Source organism: Canis lupus, chromosome 19 (genome assembly GCF_048164855.1).
Source record: "Canis lupus baileyi chromosome 19, mCanLup2.hap1, whole genome shotgun sequence".
Taxonomy (NCBI): domain Eukaryota; kingdom Metazoa; phylum Chordata; class Mammalia; order Carnivora; family Canidae; genus Canis; species Canis lupus.
In genome coordinates this window covers 10,556,523-10,581,758 of record NC_132856.1, presented here as the reverse complement: position 1 = coordinate 10,581,758, position 25,236 = coordinate 10,556,523, and the positions used below count along the sequence as shown (strand labels likewise).

The 25,236-nt window shown below is 45.7% G+C and overlaps 1 protein-coding gene across 6 annotated transcripts in view; it reads right to left on the bottom strand.

Annotated features, from left to right (window-relative positions):
- SRGAP3 (SLIT-ROBO Rho GTPase activating protein 3) overlaps positions 1 to 25,236 on the bottom strand; it is a 252,785-nt gene that overhangs the window by 121,238 nt on the left and 106,311 nt on the right. For all 6 annotated transcript variants that reach the window (XR_012011608.1, XM_072785280.1, XM_072785281.1 and 3 more), the window contains exon 2: positions 10,345 to 10,537. Coding sequence is in view for 5 of the 6 variants with exons in the window: in XM_072785280.1 (XP_072641381.1) it covers positions 10,345 to 10,537 (193 nt within the window). In the remaining variant the exon portion in view is untranslated. The remainder of the gene's footprint in view (positions 1 to 10,344; positions 10,538 to 25,236) is intronic.

The window sequence follows — 25,236 nt, the reverse complement described above, 5'->3', positions numbered from 1 at the left end:
ACACATAAGAGTTTGCCAGGTGGAAAGGACAAAGACGGGAGCATCCCTGCAGGCAGAGTAGACTGAGAGTGAAGTTGTGAAGTCAAAACAGCATGCAGATTGTTCTGGAGCTCACTGCCTAGGGCAGGACTGAGAGAAGGCACAGTGGAAGTGGAAGCAGTTGTGGCAGGAAGGAGCTCATAGGTCAAGCCTGAATGAAGGTCGTAAGTGGCCCATGATGAGATCATTGGGGCAGGACGGCCAGCTGGGAAGCAGAGCAGCCATCCAGGTGAAGGGGAAGAGTTTATCCTGGGGCTTTGCCTTAGAACCACCACATGGCAGATGGTAAATGTGAGTTTTTAAGGCAGGGAGAGCCAGCTGAAATCCACTGACTTAGAAGCTACCTTTTGGCTGATGCCAGCCCTGAGACAGAATGATTCTGACAGGGAAAGACTACATCTGCTGGGTCACCTGACTGAGGCAGGATCTGCTCACCCAAGCTGGGTGAACTTGAGGAGTTAAACCTTTTCTTTCCTTATCTATAAAATAGAGTTGCTAACACCTGCCTCACAACAGTGCCATAAGAACTGAATGAGGTAATACACTGGATGCTCTTAACATCAAACCCAGTATATGATAATTATTACTGTCATCACTAGTATTACCACTAGCACCTCACCAGGTTGTTAGGAAAAATCCAATGACAGATGTGTACTGACATATGACCCATGGTAGGTTTTCATATGGCCCATGGTTGTTTTTCTTCCTCCCATTACTACTTTCTCCCACTCAAGCTCTCATGTATACTTCAAGACCCACTACAAATGGGCCTGGGACTCCCCCTCCACCCTGGGGAAGAATGATTCACTCACTCATTCCTCACACTTCAAAGTAATAGCACACTGGGTCTGGTGTCCAGCAGCACTTTTGAGTTCCTCCACCTTAAGCTTGCTAAAAGTATTTTGGTACCAGAATGAAAATCTCTGCCCCATTAAGCAATGCCTGGCCAGCATCATCTTCTCTTTCCCTGCAAACCCCTTTGCCTTGGTTTATCCATCTGCAAAATTAGCGCACCATTGTGTATGCAGTGCTAAGCAGAGGAAGGGCTCTGACCCATGGTTCCTCTGGTCTGTTCTTTTACCAATCACCTGGGGATCCAAAATCAGGGCTCACCCTGCCTGGCCTTCAGGTCCCTTGTGTATCAGGTGGGGATGATGACACCTTTTCTGACTCTCAGTTCCACCAGGATTCTTAGGAGGATGTAAGCAGCTAAGGCTGGGGAGGCAATCTGCAAGTGTAAGGTACTGTATAATTTTCAAAGGTTATTATTAAACTATTTGTTTAATGGAATTGAGTCAAAAGTAAACCTCTGCGTATTATTGCTTATTAAAATCTCCTTCATTGGGATCCCTGGGTGGCGCAGCGGTTTGGCGCCTGCCTTTGGCCCAGGGCGCGATCCTGGAGACCCGGGATCGAATCCCACATCGGGCTCCCGGTGCATGGAGCCTGCTTCTCCCTCTGCCTGTGTCTCTGCGCCTCTCTCTCTCTCTCTCTCTCTGTGACTATCATAAATAAATAAAAATTTAAAAAAAAAAAAAAATCTCCTTCATTACCTGGACACCTGGGTGGTGCCATTGGTTAAGCATCTGATTCTTGGTTTCAGCTCTGATAGTGAACTCAGGGTGGTGAGACCGAGCCTTGCATTGAGCTCTGTGCTCAGTGAGGAGTCTGCGTGGGTTTCTCTCTCCCTCTGTCTCTCCCTTCGCCACTCATTTTGCATGTGCTTGCTCTCTTGCTCTCTCTCTCTCTCTAAAATATGTATTTTTTAAATCTCCTTCATTAGGGACGCCTGGGTGGCTCAATGGTTGAGCATCTGCCTTCAGCTCAGGACATGATCCTGGAGTCCTGTGATCGAGTCCCACACCGAGCAACCTGCATGGAGCCTGCTTCTCCCTCTGCCTATGTCTCTGCCTCTCTTTCTCTCTGTGTCTCTCATGAATAAATAAATTAAATCTTTAAAATAAAATCTCCTTCATTACATTAACTATTTTTTTATTTTCAGAATAAAATTTAAATGATATGCATGTATAGATCTATATAAAGTATATCATACATAAATAAATCACACCCTGGTTAGGACTTGGAAGTTGCTGATTGCAGTCTCTGAGGATTCCAGGAAAGCTGGTACAGGATCTAGGAAAGGGCCAGAAGGACAAACATAGAAGGAGAAGAAGGCGTAGCTGTTGCAAAGACCACTGTTTTGGCTGAGACTCCTGCTTTAAAATTTCTCCCAGCAATGAAAACAGAAAGGTGGAAGATGGACAGGGTAACAGGGTAGTGATGCAAGCGTTCACTCTCCAGGAAGACTCAGAAGGGGCCCTGGGGTGTCCTACATGGCTGCAGGATTTTTGCCATTCCTGCAAACCCACCATACTTAATACCTCCCTGTTTGCTGCTTCATTTTTATTTAAATGAATTTCTTTACCAAGAACTTTCCCTAGTCTTAGTTAAAATAAAATTTTAAAAGCCAGCATCACTTGCCATAAATAGAAAAAGTAAGTTCAAGGAAAACAAAACAGCATCGTTCAATCCCCAGCAGATGCTGGTGCCTGAGATCTGCTCTCTATTTGTGAAAAGCCAGATTAGAGAGACATTAGCAACACACTAGTTACCAAACTGAGACTGTCTCCTTCAGCCAACCAGAGAGACTAAAAGAACTGAAAAGATAATTCAATGTTTATAGTTCATGTGCTATCAGTGATCCCACTCTCACTCATTTTGAAGAGATCCAGTCTGGTCTGACCATCCCTCATGTTGTAGTAATGCCCATTTAAAATATCTGACCTTTATGTACACAACTCCACGGATGGGAACTCACATCCTCAAGACAGCCTTTTCCCTTGCTGGACAGCTCTAGCTACTGGAATGTTCTCAAGGTCAAGGTGAAGTCTGTGTCTCTGAAGATGCTATCCTTGGACTTCATCTCTCTCCTTTTGTAGCCACACAAAGCAAGTCTATTTCCTTCATGTGTTTGAAGAAAGTATTTGGCAGTATCTTGGTCTTTTCAGTTATTCTTTCAAAAAACTTCTATGATTGATTAGAGAGAGAGAGACTAGAAATGACCCCTTGCCTTCAAGGAGCCAGCAGACTGAAGTAGAAGAACTGGATATGAACTGGATCCTTCCTTGATAATCTGATAATAATAATGGGAGTGACACACAGATCACCATGGAAGGCCAGAGGAGGAGCAGCTGACTCTGCACCAGGGATCTATGGCAGGGGCTTCCCAGAGGAAGTGAGCCCTGAGCTGACCCTGCTGAGATGAGCAGAAGCTGGCCAGGAGGAGAGAAGGGAACTTTAAATGCCCACACATGGAGTGGTCTACACTGATGGGTGGCTCTCAGTAAACACTAAACCAGCCCTGGGAGGTGAGGGGATACCCAAAGTCATGCAGCTTGAAGCAGATATTGAAGCTTGAAGCATGCATTTTGGAGCCAGATCAACCAAGATTAGAAATTCTGTTACTTATCTGCTCTAGCTGTGTCCCTCTGGGCAAATTACTTAATTTTTCAAAACCTCAATGCTTTCAACTAAAAAGGTCACAACGTTTGTCACAAAGTTAAATGAGGCAATGCATGCAAGACACCTAGTAGAACACCTGGCTCATGGTAATGTGGATGTGATGGGTATCTGAAAGATAAAACCATCTGCACAGCACAGGCACCAAGTGATCAGGGAAGATCTGGCTGGCACAGTGTATGGGAGAAAAGCAGCTCTTGGAAAGTATCACTGGAAAACTATTACTCATGTGATACTAGTTGTAGGAATAGTAGCTATGAAGGGAGACAGGAGCCCCACCTGGAGGACCTTCCCTTTATCCCCACCTTGTTCTAAGCAAACCTTTTCATTCAGAATCTTCTGCACAGTGATAGGCTCAATTTACCTGCTACAAAAAGTGCTTTTCTGCTTAGGATTCCCCTGAGAGGCTGAATCTAAATTATAACATGTTTTTAGGGACATACTACATATCTGTGAATAAAGGTTAGTTGCTCCCTGGAATCCTCCCTCTCAAATGCTCTGTCAAGCTGAGCGATGCTGCAGACCCTTTCTGCATACAATATGGAACATTATTCATTAGCTAGTCAAGCACCTCCAAGTTCTCTCCAAAATCTGACTTTCCCAATTCTAAACACATTTGAATAAAATTCTCTGTTGCTTCCCTCCCCCCCACCCCCCCCACCCCCCCCCCCCCCCCCCGCCACAGCTGTCCAAATAACAGCAACAAAAAGCATTTTTCTCAGGTATATCCCCTGGAAGGTAAGAGATATCCAAAACAAAAGGCATCAGAATAGAAGTGACCATCATCTCATACACAGAGCACTATTTGCATGTGGGGCTGGTATTCCAGGTGGAAACCTGGAGCTGGGCTAGGACAGGGCTTTTCAAACTGGGGCCCAAGGAGTGTAGTTTGGCGAAATGTTCATCAATATTAGAGGGGAGAAAGAATCCTGTGGCCAAGTAGCTTTCAGAAAGAAGTCAACAGGCTTACTTACTGCAAAACTTCTCAGCCTTCCATATTCTAATGTGTGTCAGGAATTGCAAAGAGGGGGTCTGGAGTGGGTAGTTAGCTGCCCCTCACTGTATCGTATCTACCCCACGCCACCCTACCCACAGCTAGACATCTCAATGTATCTGTGTCTTCAAAAACCCTCCCCTGGAGGAAGAAAAAGTGTTAGTTCTGGCAAACCTCTGGCTTCCTAGAACCACCCAACTTGTTTGTAGGACATTCACCTACCCTGAGAGGCAGGTTTTAAGCCCCCGGTATGCTCCCCCCACCACCACCACACAGGACTCCTGCTCAGGAAAGGGCTCCAGTGCCAGATCTTGAAAATGACAAGCCAACCTCAGGCTAGGGCTGGCTGGGAAAGAGCAGTGGATTACGGATTTGACTCTGGGGAAGAAGGGTCTAGCAGGCCAGCATGGCCTCCAAGTGAGTTGTAAATAATTTATCATCTGGAAAACCATCACAAAGGGTGCTCTTAAACATAAATAAGCATCAGAATCCCCTGGAGGGCTTGTTAAAATACAGATTGCTGGGCCCTACCCAGCAATCTGTAGTTTCTGGGTAGGGAATTTCTCATTCGGTGGGACTGAGGGGATTCCCCAGATTTTGCATTTCTGACAAGTCCCCATGTGATGCTGCTGGTCAGGACCCCACTTTATAAACTGGTGCTCTGGCATCCGTGGTCCTGATTCCCCTGTCAGAAACAGCACTGGGAAGGCTGTGAAGCCCACACTCTGTCCTCTCAGCAACACTGTACCGGGCACCAGGCACAAGGAGTGGGTAACCATTTGCCCAAATGGCCCCACGAAGCTCCTAAGGCAGCCAGAAGACACATGTCCTTCTCCCTGCCTCCCACCAGCCCCAGCCCAGGGTAATTCCAATTAACACCCTTCATTCATTCCTTCAACAAACATCTAGTGAGTGCCAACCATACGCCAAACCTGCTGCTGGGTGCTCAGGACCCTAGGTCAAGAGCCAGCCTCAGTGCCATCTCTGAGCTCACAGCCCGGTGATTATCAAAAGGGGCACAGACAAGAACACAGGTGATTTCAGCACAGCATGGCAGCTTCGGCCTCCCTCTTCTCTAATCCTTCTGTCAAGTCAGAGATGGAAGACATCCTTGATTCCTCTTTTCCTCAATCCTACCTCTGAAAGACTGCCCAGTACTGCCCACCCCTCCTCGTCTGTTCTGTCCTTACCCTGGCAATCACCACCACCCGCCTGCAGAGCAATAATCCAACACACCTGCTCCACTCGTGCCCCCTCCCACCCAGGGTCATATTTCAAAAACAGAAATGGGATCATGCACCCTCCTATTACCAGTGTCTCAGTGGCTTCCCACACTCCCTCACCACCAGTCCCAGCTCCACCGGCTTCTCCTTCCCCTCCGCTGCCCCCAGGGCTACCCTTTCTCATCCCTCTGGTCTCAGCTTCAACGCCACTGCCTCCAGGTGCCTTCCCTGACTGCTATTCTAGCTCAGTGGGGAGGATCAAAGAGAGCTGCAAATCCTTCAATGAGAGAAGGGCTTTATTTCCTCTCTCCTGAAGCTGAGCTCAGGCTGAGAAGTGGTGCTGTGCCAGTTCCAGAGCTGGCCTTGAAGACTGAGGCTTCCCCACTGCTCTCTCGGGGCCCTGAGCTACAATGTCAGACACCCAGCTGAAATGCTAGGTACAGGGGCCTTGACACCACACAGGGGAGGAGGTCGTCCAGCTGCGTCCAGCCTTTTGGCCATCCCCACCAAAGTGCCAGGTACATAGGTGAAGCCATCTTGGACTCTCCAGCCCAGACCAGCTACCAGCTGAACATTACTCAGTGACCCCAGTCAATGCCATATAAGGTGGAAAAATCACCCAACTGAGCCCTGTCCAAATTCCTAACCCACTAAACCATGAGGTACTATGTTATAGTACTAAGTATTGCAGTTACCCAGAATAGATAGCTAGAACAGTCCGCATTATATTTATTTCCATCATAGTACCTCCTCAGCAGCTATATATTTTTTCGATTGCCTGGGCAGATAAAGAGCAAATAAATGGAGGAGCATTGAGGTTGGAATCAAGAGACCTGAGTCCTTGTTATGCACTGAATGTCTGGGTCCCCTTAAAAGTCCTATGTTGACACCCTAGGCCCAGTGTGATGGTATCAGAAGGTAGGGCCTTTGGCAGTCATTAGAGGTAGGGCAGAGGCCTCCTGAATGGGACTAGTGCCCTTACTTCAAGAGTCAGGAGAGAGCTTGCCTGCTCTCCCTGCTCTCCACCCGTGTGAAGACACAACGAGGACCAGCGGTCTGCACGCTCAGAGAGCTCTCACCAGAAGCCGGCCATGCTGGCACCCTGTCAAGGCTGGACTCACTGGCTGAGCTCCCTGCGGCACATGATTCAAAGAAAGATTCAGGTCAAGGGCTCTGAGGGTTTACCTGGGCAGGATGAACATCTGGAAAACAATACCATTACTTGTTTCTTTTCTACCATCACGTATGATGCACATAGAGGACCTCTTATTTTCCTGGACTGTGATGTGTGCTGAAACACAAAGATTAACAGGACACAGTCCCTGCTCTCAGATACTCTTCCTTCTCTTGAGGGGGGGGCATGCTCACAATTGGAGCAGGCACCCAGGCCCTATGGCCATGTCTTTTGAACTCTGCCACCTGCTTGCTCTTCAGGGCTCAATGTTTAGATGTTACTTCCCCTGGAAAGCTTCCTTGAGTCAGACCTGGTGCTTCCTCTGTGTGCTCATAATATTCTGTATTTAATTGATTTGTTTAGTTAGCCAGTATTTACTGAGCATCTACCAGGTGCCAGGCCCTGATTTATTGTAGTAAACAAGACAGGCAGTTCCTGCCATGGTGCAATTTCCCATCTAGTGGAAGAGAGAGATGAACAATCAAACATAAAAAAGCAAAAGAAAGAAAATATCAAATGATTGCTATGATGGACTCCTGGCTTCTAACGAGGTGCGAAATTAGTTGATAAGCCACCTGGTCTATGGTACTTCGTTACAGCTGCTGAATGAACTACGATAGTTCCCATTCCAGTTCCGCCACTCATTTGCTGTGCTATCCTGAGCAAATCAATTCCCTCTCTAAACAAAATCTCTCAGCCAGAGAAGGTTTTACAGACCAAGTACGTTTCCTCCCTCCCTTGCTCCTGCTCATTCGCAAACACCCCGTCTCCATCTGGCACTGGGCCCATTGCAGCGGGAATAAAATAACGAGACCTGAGCCCTGCCCTCCAGGCCCTGAGAGGCTACCTGCCAGAGAGATGGACACTCTTAAATGAAGTATTGGTAAGACAGCAAGACTAGCCTTCTCTGGACAGCAGGCCAAAGGACCCAGAGCACAGCACAGGTCCTGTTCACTGAGCTCCAAAGATGCAGCCAGGGGTCAGCACTGGTTGGCCCTGGTGTCAAAGGGCAAGTCCAGGCATCCCTCAGAGACTCCTGCTTCCAAAAGCCACATTATCCCAGCTGCACTGGCCAGGGCCCACATCCTAATTAGACTTTCATAGTGTGTCAAGCAGCCTGCTTGGCCCGACTGCCAGCTGGGGCTCCTGTTCCGTCTGGTGGCCTCTGTTTAATGAACCCATGAGGGGGGATGGCTGAGCTCATTACAGGCAATGTGAGGCAATAGGGACCCCCGCCTATGCTCCCCCACACCCTCGCCTGTCCCCCTCTCCCCCATGTTCACACCGAAAATGGAAAGGGAGGAGACAGGCAGGAGCTGAAGCCACAGCCTAACCACACAGCCCTGGACAGCTCCAGTGACAGCTCAGCCAGAGATGAGGGTTTCCGTGAGTGTGCCTGTATCTCTGGTTTTAGGGGAGCATTCAGATCCCACGGCTGCTCTCAGGCTGCACCTGGCCCTTTCTTATCTCAGGCCAAGGAGGCAGAATGAGAATGACAGCTCATTCTTTTTTTTTTTTTTTTTTTTTTTGCAATGACTGGTCCATAGACATGTCTGGACAAGGTGCTTTCTTAGAGCTTCACTGTCCTCACCTTTAAGATAGGGCAGGAACACCCACCCGGCCCAAAGTGCTCAGTTACTGCCCACAATAAACTGTGATGGCTGTTGTTATTACCAAAAGATAGGCCAGAGGAGGCACCAAAATGTGAGTGTGTTTGCTTCTGAGTAGCAGGACTGTGCAAGTGACTTTTTTCCTCCTGTTTCTTTGTATTTTCTAAGTTATATACAATTAGCATTTTACTTTCATCATTTGGAAAGATAAAAAAAGCAAATTTTCTCAAAAAAAATCTATCAGAAAAATGAGATTATGTGTGTGGATGGGCCTAGACAGTGCCTGGGAGGAAATTATTAATAGAAGCTTCCTCCTGCAGGCTGCGTTGGAAAAAATAAGATTGGGTAGATAAATAAGAGTGGTATTCGTGAAGATGTAATACATTTTTGCTCTCTGATAAAGTAATTTCCACAAAAGTGAGTGTTTGAATGCTGTGCATAGACGAAGGGAGATGTCTGTTTACGGAGGTTTAAAAGAAGAGCACCCCCTGGCCAGAGCAGAAGGCAAAAAATATATGGAAGAAAGTGGAAGCAACCCAGGGCCCACTGACAGGTGAATAGATAAATATGATGTGCTGCAAACACACAATGGAATATTACTAGCCCTAAAAAGGGCATACAGTACAGAGGAACCGAGAGGACCTTATACTATGTACAATAAGCCAGTCACAAAAGGGCAACTACTATGTGACTTCACTTATACGAAGTCCCTACAGTAGTGAGACTCATAGAAACAGGAAGTCCACTGGTGGTTGCCAGGAACTGGAGGGAGAGGGAACGTGGAGTTAGCATTTGATGCATATGGAGTTTCTGTTTCGCAAGATAAAAAGCATTATGGGCATGTACTGTACTGATGGTTGCACAACAGCGTGAGTATCCTTAATGCTACATAACTGTACATTTAAAAATGGTTAGGATGGTAGATTTTATATTACGTGGGTTTACCACAATTTTTCTAAATGTAGAGAGAAAAACAGGACCGGACCCAAAGGAAGAAGGAGTGGGTCGGGGTTAAAGCAAGCTGCTGATCCCCTGTGGTTGAGGGTGACTGGCTGGAGAGATGACGGTGGAGTGGAAGATCCCAGGAGCACTGCAGAGTGGCACTCTGCCCCGTGAACGTGAACGGGGTCCCCTGAGGTTGCTACCTCCTACCTGTGCTTTAGGAGGCAGGCCCAAGAGAGTTCTGCGCAAGGAGGTTTTGTTGCTGTCAGACTCAGAGGCAGTCACGCCACTGCCTGAGGGGATCTGACCTCACAAACCCAGAGCTTGGAGTGTGAGAAATCAGGACCAGGGGAGTTTGTGTATTGTAAATAAAGAAGGTGGAGAAAGAGCCCCGGGCACCCATCCTCCAGGGGAGGGAGGAAGAGGGATGCACTGAGCATCAGTTCCATGGAGAAGAGATTATGAGATCACTGTGCTGGGGGAATTGGGAAGTGGGCTGGCTGACCCCCAGATAAATGGGTCAGGATGTCCTGAAAAGAGCGAGGAGGTCACCTTGGTCCAAATGAAGCCTAGCACAAGGCCTGGTGCGGGGTAGGATAACAGCCACAGCAAGGACAATTTGCTGAGCATTTAAGTGTCTGCAGCACTTCTCCCGTGTCCCCGTTCACCCCTGCAGCATCCCGAGGCCGAGAACTGCATCTTCACTCTACTAGGAGGAAGCCCGGCACGGAGATGACTGTAACCTGGGTTCCGGGGCCTTTCTGCCTCCAGCGAGTTTGGCCTCCTTTCTGCTTTGCTGCCTCCCCTCGGCCCAGCTGCCCCCACCCCCAGGCCCCCTCTCACTTGAACTGGTGCTCCCGGGAACTGCGGATCTTGGAGGAGAACCGCTCGGCCAGCTTCTCCAGGCTGCGGGAGTACTCGAGCTCGATCTCGGCTTTCCGGCGGAAGAACTCCTGGAGGTCCTGGAGCAGCTGCAGCCGGGACTCGGACTGCTGCTCCAGGCATTTGAACTGCTCCACCAGCTGCGTGCGGATCTCTGCGGGCAGAGGCAAGGGGCAGCGGGCGTTAGGCTGTGGTGGGCGCTGCACCGGGACCCGCGGCTCACCCAGGGCCCCTGGCGCAGGCTCGGCAATTCCCGGGCCTCCCCCCCCACCCCCCCAGGCCCACCCGCCCTCCCCCAGAGCCCCACCGGCATCGGCCCAGAGGTCTGGCACGTGCTGCCTTTTGTCACATGGTCTAACCCAATGTTTCCCCAAGCTGAATCATGGCATGTCACCACCACGGCTTCTGCTATATCCACACGCCGCCAGCATTATTATTTCTTCCATATGATCTAGCAAATTGGCTTGCTTTTCTTACTGAAATGAACTTATTTGAAATGAACAGTTTTGTGTCACTAAGGAGAGGGGAAAACGAGGACCGCCTGCCATCCTGCTACATGGAAAATGAACTCAACAAAAACAAAGAGTTTGTAAAACTCTATCTGGAGAGTACTGCTTACCAAAGGGACCAGAGTCCAAGCTGACTGCTCTCTATCAGCAAAAGGAAAATGGAAGTGGGGCGAGGCGCTAAAGACTTTCTCCAGATGCAGGCAGGGCTGCAGAGAGAGGCTGAGAAGGGGATGGGGGGCTGCAGAGAGAGGCTGAGAACGGGATGGGGGGCTGCAGAGAGAGGCTGAGAAGGGGATGCGGGGCCGCAGAGAGAGGCTGAGAACGGGACGCGGGGGCTCTTGGGTTTCAGTGTTACTTAAGGCCACGCCTGTGCTCCACATTAAATCACCTGGAGCTCCGTGCATAAACATCTCAAGTACTCCTGGAGGAATGTCACCCACACTTCAGGAAATACTGACAGCCAACCAGGTCTGGGAAACCAGGGCAAAAGTTCAGAAGCTGGGGAGGAGGAGATAAAAATCACAGGCAAATCCCAATAACTACAGCCAACCTCATCTTCAAGCCCAGAGTGTTGTCATTGCTGTCGCCCCTCTGCTTTAACTCCTTCCCAGCCATCCCACATGGGGGATATGCTCAACGCATCGGTGTCCCCAAAGCACTCTGCTCACACCAGGTCCCTGCTCAAAACACCCCACAGCACCCTTCTGCCTGAGTATTAAGCCCAACTCCTTAGCATGGAATTCAAGGCCATCTACCACCCAGCCACAAACTTTACTTCTGAGGATTTACCCCCAACAGACTCTCAAAACCATTCAAACCAGTTTTTGAAATGTCTAATCCCACCTGCATCAATGGGCACCCTGTCTGAAATGATGACCAACACCATCTTAGCATCCTTCAGAGAAGTGGGCTTCACAGGGGTCAGCCCCACCCTGGGGTACCCAAAGGCTCCCTCAGGGGTACACAAGCAGGAAAAGTACCGGGGAATCAGCTAAAGATCCTGTTTCCACTTCTACTCTTCCCTGCTCCACCTAAGAATGTGTCTCAGTCTAGATGGCATGACTGCTCTCCTTCCCTACCTCCCTCTTCACATTGATCCTTCTCCTGCTTTGCAGAAGAATAACCAACTTCTTCAGCCAGAATCTGTCTATGGTCTAGTATCCCTAAATGTCAAGATCTCTGGGTGCCAAAAAAATGGACAATTCAGAATATTGGTGTTAGCAAATCTTCCTTTGGGATCGTGCACCCTTGCTACTCAAAGTGTGGTCTGTGGACCACCAGAAAAGCAGAATCAGACCCTAACTCAGAATTTCTGAACCAGAATCTACATCTTAGCAAGATCTCCAGATGGTCCTAAGTACCTTAAAGAATGAGAAGCACTGCCATCTACCACCCCCATCCATCTCATTATGAGAAGCATTTCCCACACTATCTTACTTTTTATGTTTAGTAATTATTTATCAAATGTGTAAAATACCAGTATTATTTTGATGAACTGTTTATGTGGTCATTGTAATGATAAATCAATCTAAAAGAAAGATATTGGGCAGCCCGGGTGCTTCAGCAGTTTAGCACTGCCTTCAGCCCAGGGTGTGATCCTGGAGACCCGGGATCGAGTCCCACGTCTGGCTCCCTGCATGGAGCCTGCTTCTCCCTCTGCCTGTGTCTCTGCCTCTCTCGTGCTCTGTGTCTCTCATAAATAAATAAATAAATAAAATCTTTTTTTAAAATATAAATAAATAAATAAATAAATAAATAAATAAATAATGCTTAGAGTTCTATGGGCAAAGGAAAGATTTTCAATGTCTATTTCAATTTACATCCATGTTCTAGATCCAAAGAGGTATGATGGAGTAATCAATAAGAATTTCAGGTGTAGGGGAGCCTGAGTGGCTCAGTGATTAAGCATTTGCCTTTGGCTCAGGTCGTGATCCTGGGGTCCCAGTACTGAGTCCCACATCGAGCTCCCTGCAGGGAGTCTGCTTCTCCTTCTCCCTCTACCTACGTCTATGTCTCTCTCTCTGTCTCTCATGAATAAATAAATAAAATCTTTTAAAAAAATAATTTCAGGTATAAAAATATATTAGATAAACTTCTGTAAAAGAAATATAAAGGAATGATGAGTTCAAGAAAGTAAAGAAAGGCACAATATGAAATTTCTGACTTATTTGAATAATTTTTGATGGATGGTGGTGGATACCAACATGTTATGGTATTTATTCCGTGATCTGGTAATTACACTCTGGCTACATACTCCAAACAAATACAGTGTTTATGTCCACCAAACAATATACAGACGAATACTTATAGTTGCTTTACAACCAAATATTAGAAACAACCCAAAATGTCCATTAAGAATGGACAAGATTTTTTTTACTCTGACATTGGCAGTCAGTGGAATACTATACAACAATGAAAAAGATGAATTACTGCTACATGCAGCTTGAATCTCACAGGCCTTACATTTCTTGAAAGAAGCCAGAACAAATGAGATCATGCAAAACCAGTTTATGGTGATGGAGGTAAGAGAAATGGTCACTCTTGGGGTGGTACTGACTGGGAGGGGGCACAAGGGGTACCTCTGGAGTGCTGGAGATAGACTACACCTCAATTTGGGTGGCAGTTACCTGGTATAAAGAATTGAGTTGCATACTTGAGATCTGTGTATTCTACTCTGAATAAGTGATCCTGCAATAAAGAGACAAAATAAAAAATTGCTTCCTATGTTATTTGATTTTCATTTGATACATTTAAGAGAGTAATTTTATTCTACAAGGTCAATATTTACAATAGGGCAGAAATGATATCCTTTGTAACTACTTAAACTTATAATGAAACATTTCAGATGTCAAGTTAAAATGTATGAAGCAAGAAGTTTCGCCCCCCTGACTCCACTTAGAGGGTAGGCAAGCAAAAAAGTTTAAAACCTGCTTTACAGTCCATGTCAAGTACTATTCCTCCCAGGGAGTCCTGGACTGCGTGGCCCTCCCAGGCCTACTCTGAACTCCCATGGTGCTTCTAGTTTGTCTCTGACTACCTCCTGCTGTTGTTTTAATTCTTTTGTGTACATGTGTCATATTCTCCTTGGCTCCTCAAATGAAATTTAAGCTCTAAAGGTGGATTTTCCCTGCATGTAATAGATCATCAGGAGATCAATATTTGTATAGCAAATTACTATTTCTCTTTACCTAGTGCTTTTACCCAAGGACATTAAGTGTTGTGATTATGGGAGTCTCACTCGACACAAACATACACACAAACACCACACACATCTCACACAACACATATACCCCACACACAGCACACCACACACACGCACACATATACCATATACTACACACATACCACACACCATACTGTACACATACACACATATACAATATGACATTATTATCCATTTTTACAGAGGAATAAACCACAGCTCTGTGTAAACTACAATCAGGAACTTGTCCAAGGTCACATTTTGTTCTCTGAACTATATAACAAGCTACACAGGTATACCTATGACACTGCCTATGTGTTGACTTGGATCAAGATGCCATCACTCCCCAAAAGGGCAAGCCCTACCATATCAGCACAGAGTTATAAAAATGCTCTTCAACTTGAAAAATATTTTTCAAATTACTTTCAGACCATCTACTATTTGGGACTCAAAATAATCTTAATAAAAATCACTAGCATTTAGAGTCCATCATTTATTGCAGGCCCAGTGCTGACTTCTTTACATATTTATCTCACATAATCTCTCCCCTATAAGGCAGGTGCTACTACCATTCCCCACTTTCCCCCCACAGATGAGGAGGTGGAGGCTCAGGAGTAAGCAGCCTCTGTTCGTAACAGCTGGTATATTGCAATTAATCTAGGAATCAAGCCCAGATTCCTCAGATGGCAGCAACGACCCTCCAGATACCTAACTAGACTGAGACCATGTTATTTTTGTAAAAGACTTTAATCCATCTGTATTCAACCTCCTGTATCCTTTTTGTAACAAGATGGTGGTCTAAAGAGAATTATTCATCAGAAATGCTGCAGCCACTGCTCTCCTGCATTACAGGGCATAATCAGGAGCCAATGTTCTCATATTTTAGAGGAAAAGTTCATAAATCACACTATGATGACAGGGGAGGATTTGGAAAGAGCAGAGAATCTCCCCCAACTCATACCACCAGCTGGAGCCTCTAGGCTGGGTTGTGCATAGAACCTTCCAGCAGCTTGGACAGCTCAGAGTCAAATCCTTCTAGCAGGAAACGGTCCTGGCTGGATCTCCGACTGCAGCTTGCTCTGGAACCCTGAAAGGATTTGATTACCCATCTTGTTATTTCCAAATCCCTTCCAAGTTGCTCCTCCTTGGAGCTGGCACAGATTTGGGTTTTCTCCTTGAAGATTTCAAAGGAGCGACAAAAATAAAATAAAACAGAATTGCTCCCAAGACTCCATTGAGCAGACATTCCCCCCAGGGGGGCGGTTCCAGTCACAGTTCAGCACTGGGCAGCAGAAAAATTAAAAGCGGGTGGGGCAGGGAAGAAAAGGATTTTGGAAAGTCAGAAAAAGCTCTTTGCTGTCACAACCTTGGAACTGAAGATGACCTCTCCTATCACCTGGTGCACCCTCCTGGTTTTACAGACAGAGACATGAGGCCCAAAGAAGGAGCAGAACTAATTCTGACACCTGGACTCCTGAAGCACAGCTCTTCCATTGTCACTCCCCTAATAAAATTCCCCATGGCTCCCTATGCTTGTAGTATCAAAGCCTAACTCCTGTGACATTCAAAGCCCAAGAATCTACAGCCTGTCTATCCATTCCCTATTAAAGCTTCTGCTTATTCTCCTGAAATAGTCTCAGCAAAGACCACTGTGGCTGTGCCAATGCCACCTGCCATCGCAACATTCAGGGCGATCAGTCTTAGGGATGAACTAGTATCCTCACCCTCCCCAACCCACTCACAACTACAGCCTCACCAGCAGAGGCAGCAAGCAGATCTTCCTCAGGTTCAAAGTCATTAGACATTCTATTTTTTAAAAATTAATAGATTGTTTTTTAGAGAAGCATCAGGTTTACAGAAAAACTAACCAGAACGTACAAAGAGTTCCCTCATATTCCCTCCCCTTCACACTTTCTCCTATTGTCAACATCTTGCATTGATGGGTGTGGTACATTTGTGACAACTGATGGGCAGAACTAATATGTCACTATTAACTAAAGTCCAGAGTCTGCATCAGGGCTCACTCTTTGTGTTTTACACTGCATGGGTTTGGACAAATGCACGGTGTCATGTGATTATCACTATGGTACCATACAGAGTATTTTCACTGTCTAAAAATCCCCCATGTTCCACCTATTCATCCCTTCCTCCCTCCTCTCTACAACTCCTGAAAATTGCTCAGCTTTTTACTATTTCTCTAATTTTGCCTTTCCCAGAATGTCATATAGTTGGAATCACACATTATGTACACTTATTCATAAGCTGGCTTCTTTTACTTAGCAAAAAAGTTCCTCCATGTCTTTTCTTTAAAAAAAAAAAGATTTTATTTATTTATTCATGAGACTCACAGAAAGAGAGAGAGAGAAGCAGAGACACAGGCAGAGGGAGAAGCAGGCTCCATGCAGGGAGCTAGACATAGGACTCGATCCCTGGTCCCCAGGATCACAACCTGGGCTGAAGGTGGCTCTAAACCAAGCCACTCGGACTGCCCTCCTCCATGTCTTTTCATGGCTTGATAGTTCATTTCTTTTTATCACTGAATAATACTCCATTGTATGGAATAATATTCAGTTTATTTATCCATTCACCTACTGAAAGATATCTCGATAGTTTCTAATTTGGGAGAATTATGAATATTTTGTGCAAGCTAAATATATTTTCAACTCATTTGGAGAAATACCTTTTTGTTAACTAACAAACTATATTTAAGAGCAGTTTGCAGGAAAAGAGGAGTTCTATTTTTAGATAAGAAATACAGAAATTTTAAAAATTAGTACAAAATTCAAAAAGCAAAAAAAAAAAAAGAAAGAAAGAAAGAAAGAAAGAAAGAAAGAAAGAAAGAAAGAAAAAACAAAATTCAAAAGGCAGATAGGATATAAAGAGAAAAAAATCTCTCTCCCACCCCTGTCCACCAGCCACCTAGTACCACTCTAATAAGGTAGGCAAGCTACCAGATTCCAGTTACCCTTCTAGCAACCTTCTAGAAATAATGGCATATTTCAAATACATTCCCCCCCCCACCATTTTTATTGACATGACAGCATATCATTCAGTGTTTGGTACCTTGCTTATGTCTTTTAAGAATACACTGGGAAGGGGCACCTGGGTGGCTCAGTTGTTTTAAGCATCTGCCTTCAGCTCAGGTCATGGTCCTGGGAAAGTGCCCCCCCCACCCCACTCCCATGGGCCACACATCACTCAGGGGAGAGTCTGCTTCTTCCTCTCCTTCTGCCCCTCCCCCTGCTCATGCTCTCTTTCTCTCTCTCAAATATGTGAATTTTAAAATCTTTTTAAAAAAAATAAGAATACATTGGAAAGATCAGTCCATATCACTTTATAAAGGATTTCCTCATTCCTTTTTACAGTACTATAGAATTCTACCATAAAATTAAAAAACTTTTAGCCCAATCCCCTTGTCTGGACCTTTAGGTTGTTTGTAATCCTTCACCATCACCAACAATACTGGAATGAATAACCCTATGCAAGCTTCATTTTGCACATGTGCAAAATTTGTGTGATGAATTTTTCACAAAGAACTACAGGAGAAAAAGGCATTTGCGTTACTACTTGGCATTACCATTTTGTGTTACTATTTTGAGATTGCTAAACTACCCCTCTTCTGAAATTGTACCAACTTGTACCTCCACCAGAAATCTATGAGCTGGTCATAGGGACTACTTAAAAAACAGGTGTGTGGGATTTGCCTCAAAATAACTTTGGGTGGGGGGCTGGGGCATGGCAGGCTTATAAGTAACACTAGATTGGCCTTGGAGTTGATTGTTAAAGTTCACTTGTGGTGATGGATATGAGGAAGAGGCTTGTTATACTATTCTCTCTACTTTGGTAATGTTTGAAAGTTTCCATAATTAAAAAAAAATTTTTTTTAAGGAAAAAAAAAGGGGGGGGGGGAGGCAGACAAAGCCAGAAACTTGATACAAAGCCTGCAGCTTCAGTTAACAGGTCTGACCAGTTAGAAATTCCAACAACTTGTCCCTAGAGGCCTCTGCCCCCAGCCTGCAGATGGGTTAGAAAGAGGGGTCAGAGTGTGACCCTAAGAGTAACTTTAAATGTATCTTCCCAGGCCCCACCCAATTCTAACTCTTGGATCCTGTTCTGATAACATGGTAACTTTTCTGACACCTCCTGGGATGGTGAGGTCCCACCCTCACAGCACTTTCATTCTGAAAATCAAGATCAAATGAGCATGTGCCCCCTCTGCTCCAGAGAGGCAGCTGGCATACTCTCCCCGGTAGAGTTTCAGAGCTAACAAGGAGGATGAGCTGTATGGTACATTACAGCTGACAGTGCTTCATTACATCTATGCATAATCCTGCCTCATTTTCACCACGTCCTATAAGGCTGGTGCTATTATCATTCCTATTTCATAAAGGAAGCCATTAAGACTCAAGGAGTGGGAGTGATTTGCCCCAAGGTCACCCAGAAATTGGCAGAGCCAGAGTTCAAATCCAGAGTAAGGGGCAGACAAGACCCAAGATTACTGGGTCTCCAGTACCTTGGTCTCAAGGTACTTTCCCTGGGGGATCCAACGCCTCCCCTTTCAGGGATCATGTCCCGCTCCACCTCCTGTCTCCATTGTGCACTCCATCTGTCATCCTGGTGCCATTCTCACTGGTCCTGGCTGTCACTGTATCCATCCTGGTGCATCCTGACCTTGACCTCAAGCCCTCCTGTAGTAGGAGGGAAACAGCAACTTGGAAGCATAATGTAGCAGGCTCTGGGCTTACCTGCCCAGGGAATTCAAATCCTGGCCCTGCCACATGTTAAGCTAAGTAAACTTTGGCATGTTTGTTTCATTTTCCTGCAACTCAGTTTCCTTTGTAAAATGAGGATGATAATAATCTATCTCATATTGTTGTAGCAATAATAAATGATCATTCGAGAAAGCTCTTGGTTCAGTGCTCTATTTTAGCATTGCACTGTCCAACACACTGTGGCCACTAGCCGTATGTGGCTATTTAAATTTGGTTAAAATAAAAAATTAATTTCTCAGCTGCACTTGCCACATTTCAAGTGCTCAAAAGCACATGTGGCTAGTGGTGACCCTACTGGACAGAGCTAGGTATTTCCAGCATCACAGAAACCTCTAATGGGTAGCATTGTATTAGTTAATAAAAGCTCTAATTAGCTATATTATCATTTATTATAATTGCTTTCTGTGCCCAGCCCAACAGCCATCATCCTGAAAGAATCCACTGCAATCCAACTCCAGCCTTATGGGAGGGAGGTAGTATGGCAGAGTGAGTGGATAGACCCACAGAGCCTTGACTCCAGCCACTGTCATAAGGTGGAATATTGTCTGTGCCAGATATGCATTAGGAGGTCTTAGACAGGCAAGTCATTTTTCTCTGAGCTATTTTCTCATCTGTAAAAGGCAGGTAACTATGCTCATCCTGCAGGGCTGCTGCAAGAATCAGACTAGAAATGTGTACAATGTGCCACGCACTCAGGAAACCCTAGACAAACAGCCTCCACAGTGAGGTGGCACAAGCTCACAGGCTTTGGGTACATGGGAAGGGTATATGCTCACAGGCTTCGGGGACAGCCAGACTGGGCATAAACCTGGTTTCCTCCACTTTATAAAAATCACTTCAGCTGAGTCTGTTTTCTCATCTACAAAATGCAGAATAATAATACCTTCCTCTTGGATTTGTTAAAAGAGAGATGGTATGCATATAAAGTTCCTGGCAGGATGCCTGGTGTATAGTAGATAAGCAATAAATGGCAGGAATGAGCCATCACTGCTACTGTAGCCATGTAGACTAAGCATGGGGCACACTAGGCCCTAAGCTAGGTGTTCCCCCAGGCCATCTCACACCCTCCAGACACAACTCTGACAAGAAGGTTGTATCATCCCTGGGCACCATCCCTGGGGCCACTCAGCGCTGGGTTCCCTCCGGCTTCCCACCCTCTCCAAAAGCCTGGGCCTGCATTTTATTCCTTCCCTGAGCCCTACACAGAAAGGCTCCATTGGCCCGCACCCCGACCCTTCTCCCAGCCTCCCATTTGTGAAGAGGCAGCTTGTCGGTAGGTGCCTTGAAGACCCCCTGAGGGCTCCTGGGCTCTGCGCCACCACGCCACACCGAAGAGCACCAGCTGCTGGGCCGACCCCAGCCGCCATGTGCTGTTTCCCGGCAACCAAGACCAGAAGGCCCCTGATATGCATGCCACCCTCCCCACCTGTGCTGCCTGGAGAGCCGGCTGGGTGGGTGATGGGGAGCAAGCTCCTCGGTCCGCTCTCTCTGCACACACAAACTGGTTCCTGGCGCTTTGTACTGTTTCCTTCTTTGGGCCAGGGACCCCTACCAAAGACATGAGTCAGTCTTATATTAACCTTGACCAAGCCCATTCATCATGGCTTCTGACCACCAAAGGCACAGGGAGGGGATGGGTATCACACCATAAATGAGGAAATTGAAGCCCAGGAGAAGGAAAAGGACCTGCCTGAATCACAGGATTCAAAGTCGGGCTGGCCTGGCCCTGCTCTCCCCAGTCAGAGTGAATCAGCCCTATAACAGAACTGTTTCCAAAATCTTCTCACCACCTCAGCCCTAAATCAATTGGGAGCTGGGTGATGCAATGCCAAGAACTGGACCTGGGATCAGACTTGCTAAGTTCAGAGACTGGCCTTGAAGCTCACTAGCTCAGCAAGTCAGTAACTTGTCTGGGCCTTGGCTTTACCACCTGCAAAATGGAGGGAATAACAGTAGGTAAGTATTGTGCCGAGTGCTTCCCATGAATTGTCTCCTTATCCAGGCAAAGCAGCAAATATTTTCTTTATGATTTTATTTATTTATTCATGAGAGACACAGAGAGAGGCAGAGACACAGGCAGAGGGACAAGCAGGCTCCCTGCAGGGAGCCTGATGTGGGACTCGATCCCAGGACCCCAGGATCACACCCTGAGCCAAAGGCACTCAACCACTGAACCATCCAGGCATCCCCAAAGCAGTGAATATTATGCTACAGACTTGGGAGTAGCTACTACTGTTACCTGATTTTGCAGAAGAGGATACTGAGGTACAGAAAAGTGAAGTGATTTGCCCAATTTCACCTAGACATTAAGGAGTTTCTTGGCTCCAAATCTGTACCACTTGCCAAGGATGTCTCCTGAGCACTTGCCATACATACTGTACCAGGTCAGCCAAATTCTTACTGTCTGTCTTCAGCCATCTACTATTCCTCAGAGTAGTGAAAGCCAGGCTTAGCACAGATAATCAAAGCACATCAACTCCTGAGGCTTCCTTGAAGCAAATAACATCTGCTTCCGGATTTCTTGGAGGGTGAGGGAATACATCAGCTGGGTGAAATGACTGGCATTTCCCCTCTACCTCTCACCACCACTCCCTCACCCAGAAAGGAAGCACAGTACATGGGCTAGTGCTTTGAAAAATTAACAGTTATTTAACAATGGTGATGATACTACTATCAACCAGTAAAATCTTCCTCTAAGGGAAAGGAAAAATATGGTCCTAAACACACTAGGGAATTAGCATTGGATATACATCCATGGCTGAAGTGATGAGAAATAGGAGGGAGATTCCCACTTCCGGTCCAAAGGCAGAGACTGAGTTCCTGAGCACCTTTACCTGGATTACTAAACTAGTTCCCTCATTCAGAAATGGGACAGGATAGTAGGTGGGAGAGAGGTTTCCCAAAAGCATCTGTGCCTATCTAAATAATAGCCATTACTTCTCATGAAGAAGTCAGACAGAAGTTGCCTCCCGCCTTCCAGATGTTCAGCAAAATGCAAAGAATGGTCAGAATAAGGCCACGCCTCCTCCTCCCAGCAGCTCTGAGATAAAGTGGGCCGTGATCAATTTCAACACGAGATTAATATTCAGGGCTTTGCTGCCCAATGGTCCCTGAAGGACCAGATGCATTTAAATGGGAAGAAATCAGGATTCATTAATGCTGAATTTCCAGCTGCGTCCTCTGATTGAGGATTCTTCTTTTTGTTTTTAATCCTACCCTGCTTCTAGAACTAAAATAGAAGTCAGAGAGCTGGGGGCCAGCCTGGAAACATCCTAGTGTTTCCCAAACAGTCAGAGCCATCTTCACAATGTGTCCTCTCTAAAAACCATCCATCCTGTATTTATTCAATGTATTTCTTTAAATTACCTCGCTTTTTACATGGGATACTTTATAGTACACCATCAATAGAAAAACCTGAATCACTCATCATTAATGGTAGGTATCTGTAAAAATAAATATAGCAGACACAAAATAATGTTATTAAATTCTACCTAGATTCTGTTACCTGAGACCTGTTTTCTTTTTGATAAAAGGAGTTTGGCAAGTATTCAAAGTAGTGTCGAAGGCATACTAGCACCTAATGGAGACTTTTCTCCTTAAGTTAATTGGAAGGGTTGAAAGAGAGTTAAAAAGAAAATAACTGTTTATTTCTGTGAGTCACTGCTATTTAGTTTTATCTCTGTGAAACACCTAAAATCATCCTGCATATATACCAACAGTGCTGCTCTGTCCTCACTTCAGAAAATGGTGGTGGGTCCAACTCCTTAATTCACAGAGGAGTCAAAGAATGGAGAGTCTCATCCAATGTGGAACCAGAACCTGGGTCTCCCAGCTGCTTGGCCAGTGCTCAGCTATTCTGACTACAGTTCATCTTATGCAAGTCCTTTCTCTCCTGGTACAACAAAAGGCAGCTAGCACAGTGCCAGTGCCTGCCACCAAGCTGTGAATATTGATTCACAAATATTTTTACAAGAATCAATTAACCAGTCATATGAAGTGATGTATGTGGTAGGCTGAATAATGATCCCCAGAAGATATTCAGCTCCTAATCCCTGGAAACTTACCTTAAATTTGAATGTTACCTTAAAAGGCAAAGGACTCTGCAAAGGTGATTAAGTTAAGGATCTCGAGATGAGGAGATGATCTTGGATTAATTACCCAGGTGGACCCTAATTGCAATCACAAATGTCCTTTTGGAGAGAGAAAGTAGGAGACTGGCACAGGTAGAAGAGGAAGAGGCAATGAGACCGCAGAGGTGGAGATTGGAATGATGCAGCTATGAGCCAGGGAATGCCAGCAGCCAAGAGAAGCAGAAAGAGGCAAGGAATGGTTCTCCCCTAGAGCCTCTGGATGGAGTACTTGGGCTCTCCCAACATCCTAATTTTGGCCCAGTGAAACAGAATTCTGACTTCAGAATTGTGGCTTCTAGAACTGTGAAGGAATTAATGAGTGTTGTTTTAAGTCACCAGGTTTGTAGTAATTTGTTACAGCAGCCATAAGAAACTAATACAATATACATCACACCACTCTGAAAGCTCTAAAGAATGACAGAATAGGGTTGAAGCAGTAAATGATATACCCAGTCAGATGGCCAGAAGAAGGAGGGTGTCAGCTGAGACCTCATAAGGGAGAGAGCTGGGAAAGGACTTGCAGTATCAGTACAAGGAGGGAGGGTGAGGAGGACATTGTGTCATACCCACCCACAAGCATTTACTGGTTGCCTACCGTGTGTGTTGGAAAGTGTGAGGAAGCAAGATGAAAATATGTATACAGTAGGATCCCCACTCTCAACTCCCAATGTGCTGGAAGATAAGCCATATTTAGGTAAAAAATATTACCAGAATGAGATAGAATAATTCCCTTTCTAGGATCAGAGGCATAAGCAAAAAAAAAAAAAAATGTATGTGCAGAGATATTTATCACAGTATTGTTTGTAAAAGTGAAAACCTGAACACAACATAAAGCATTCTGGCACGTCCATGCAATTCTCGTGCAGTTTAGAAACCACATTGTATAATAATAATGACCTTGAAAAATGCCTGTAATATATAGCTAAATGACAAACATCAGTTCCAAAAATAGGATTATAGTTTAGCCCTCCCAAAATGTAATTTACACATAGAGAAGACACTAAATATTATACACCAAAATGTTAATTGTTGTTATCTCTGGCTGTTGGGATCACAGATCTCTTCAAGTCTTCAGTAAATATTTACTGAGCATCTGTGTACTAAGCTATGGCTCTGCAAACTTTTTCTGTAAGGGGCTGGATGGTATATATTTTAGGCTTTGCAGGTCATACAGTTTCTGTTGCAACCACTCAGTTCTGCCCTTGTAGCACAACAAGGTCAGAGACACCATGCAATGAATGCACATGGCTGTGTTATACAACTTTATGTACAAAAACAGGTGATGGGCTGTACTTGGCCAGTGTGCTGTGGGTTGCACTCCTGTACTAATCACTGTGTTTCTTCTGTATTCCTTTCTTTAAGAGAAGGAAGGAGAGAGAGAGAGAATCTTAAGCAGACTCCGTGCTCAGCATATAGCCCAATCCGGGGATCCATCTCATGAGATCACGACCTGAGCCAAAATCAAGACTCAGGCACACTTAACCAACTGAGCCATCCAGGCAGCCCGGTGCTGCTTCTATATTCTTCATAATAGGCATTACGCATCTAATACTGGGAGAACCAGTACATTTTTGCAAATACCCAATATCAGTTGGCCCTGGGAAGGCCGTGGTTGGGCTTAGTAGAGTGATAGCTCCTCTAGAAAGGGACAATCTTAAATATCCCCAGGGGTTATTAGGCAGGTAACAGAAACAATACAGAGAGCACAGGTCTGATCAAATATATTCAAATTCACTCTTTAACGCTAACACTGTATTTCCTAAACAAAAACAATCTATAAACCTCCAGCTTATGACTCCAGAAAACCTTTCCAGAATACGTCACTTTAGCCAGTGCCAGCCCTGCTGGATTCAAACCCAGAGCATGGTTGGCAGCCTCCACTCTGCCACAGCTGTCCCCAGCCTGACCCCCGTTAACTCGTGCTGAAATGACCAGCCCAGGCAGGAGCTGCTAATCTTCACTGAGAAGGTGCCTCCGGCCATATGTGCAGTCACCTGACAGTAATGGGATGCAGGATGAATTTCCCCGACCTTCTAATGAGAATGCCACACAGAAGAATATCCAAGGCCACAGTGAAGCCCAAATATTTTATGCACATAGCAGTTACTGCTCATGAAGGCTTGCCACGGGATGGAAAGGCACTACATCAGGCTGAATGATTTACGTTTCTGAAAGCCATGTGAGTTATTGCCCATTACCTCATCCTGGCAACTTTGCAAATTCTTGCCAATTGATTTTTG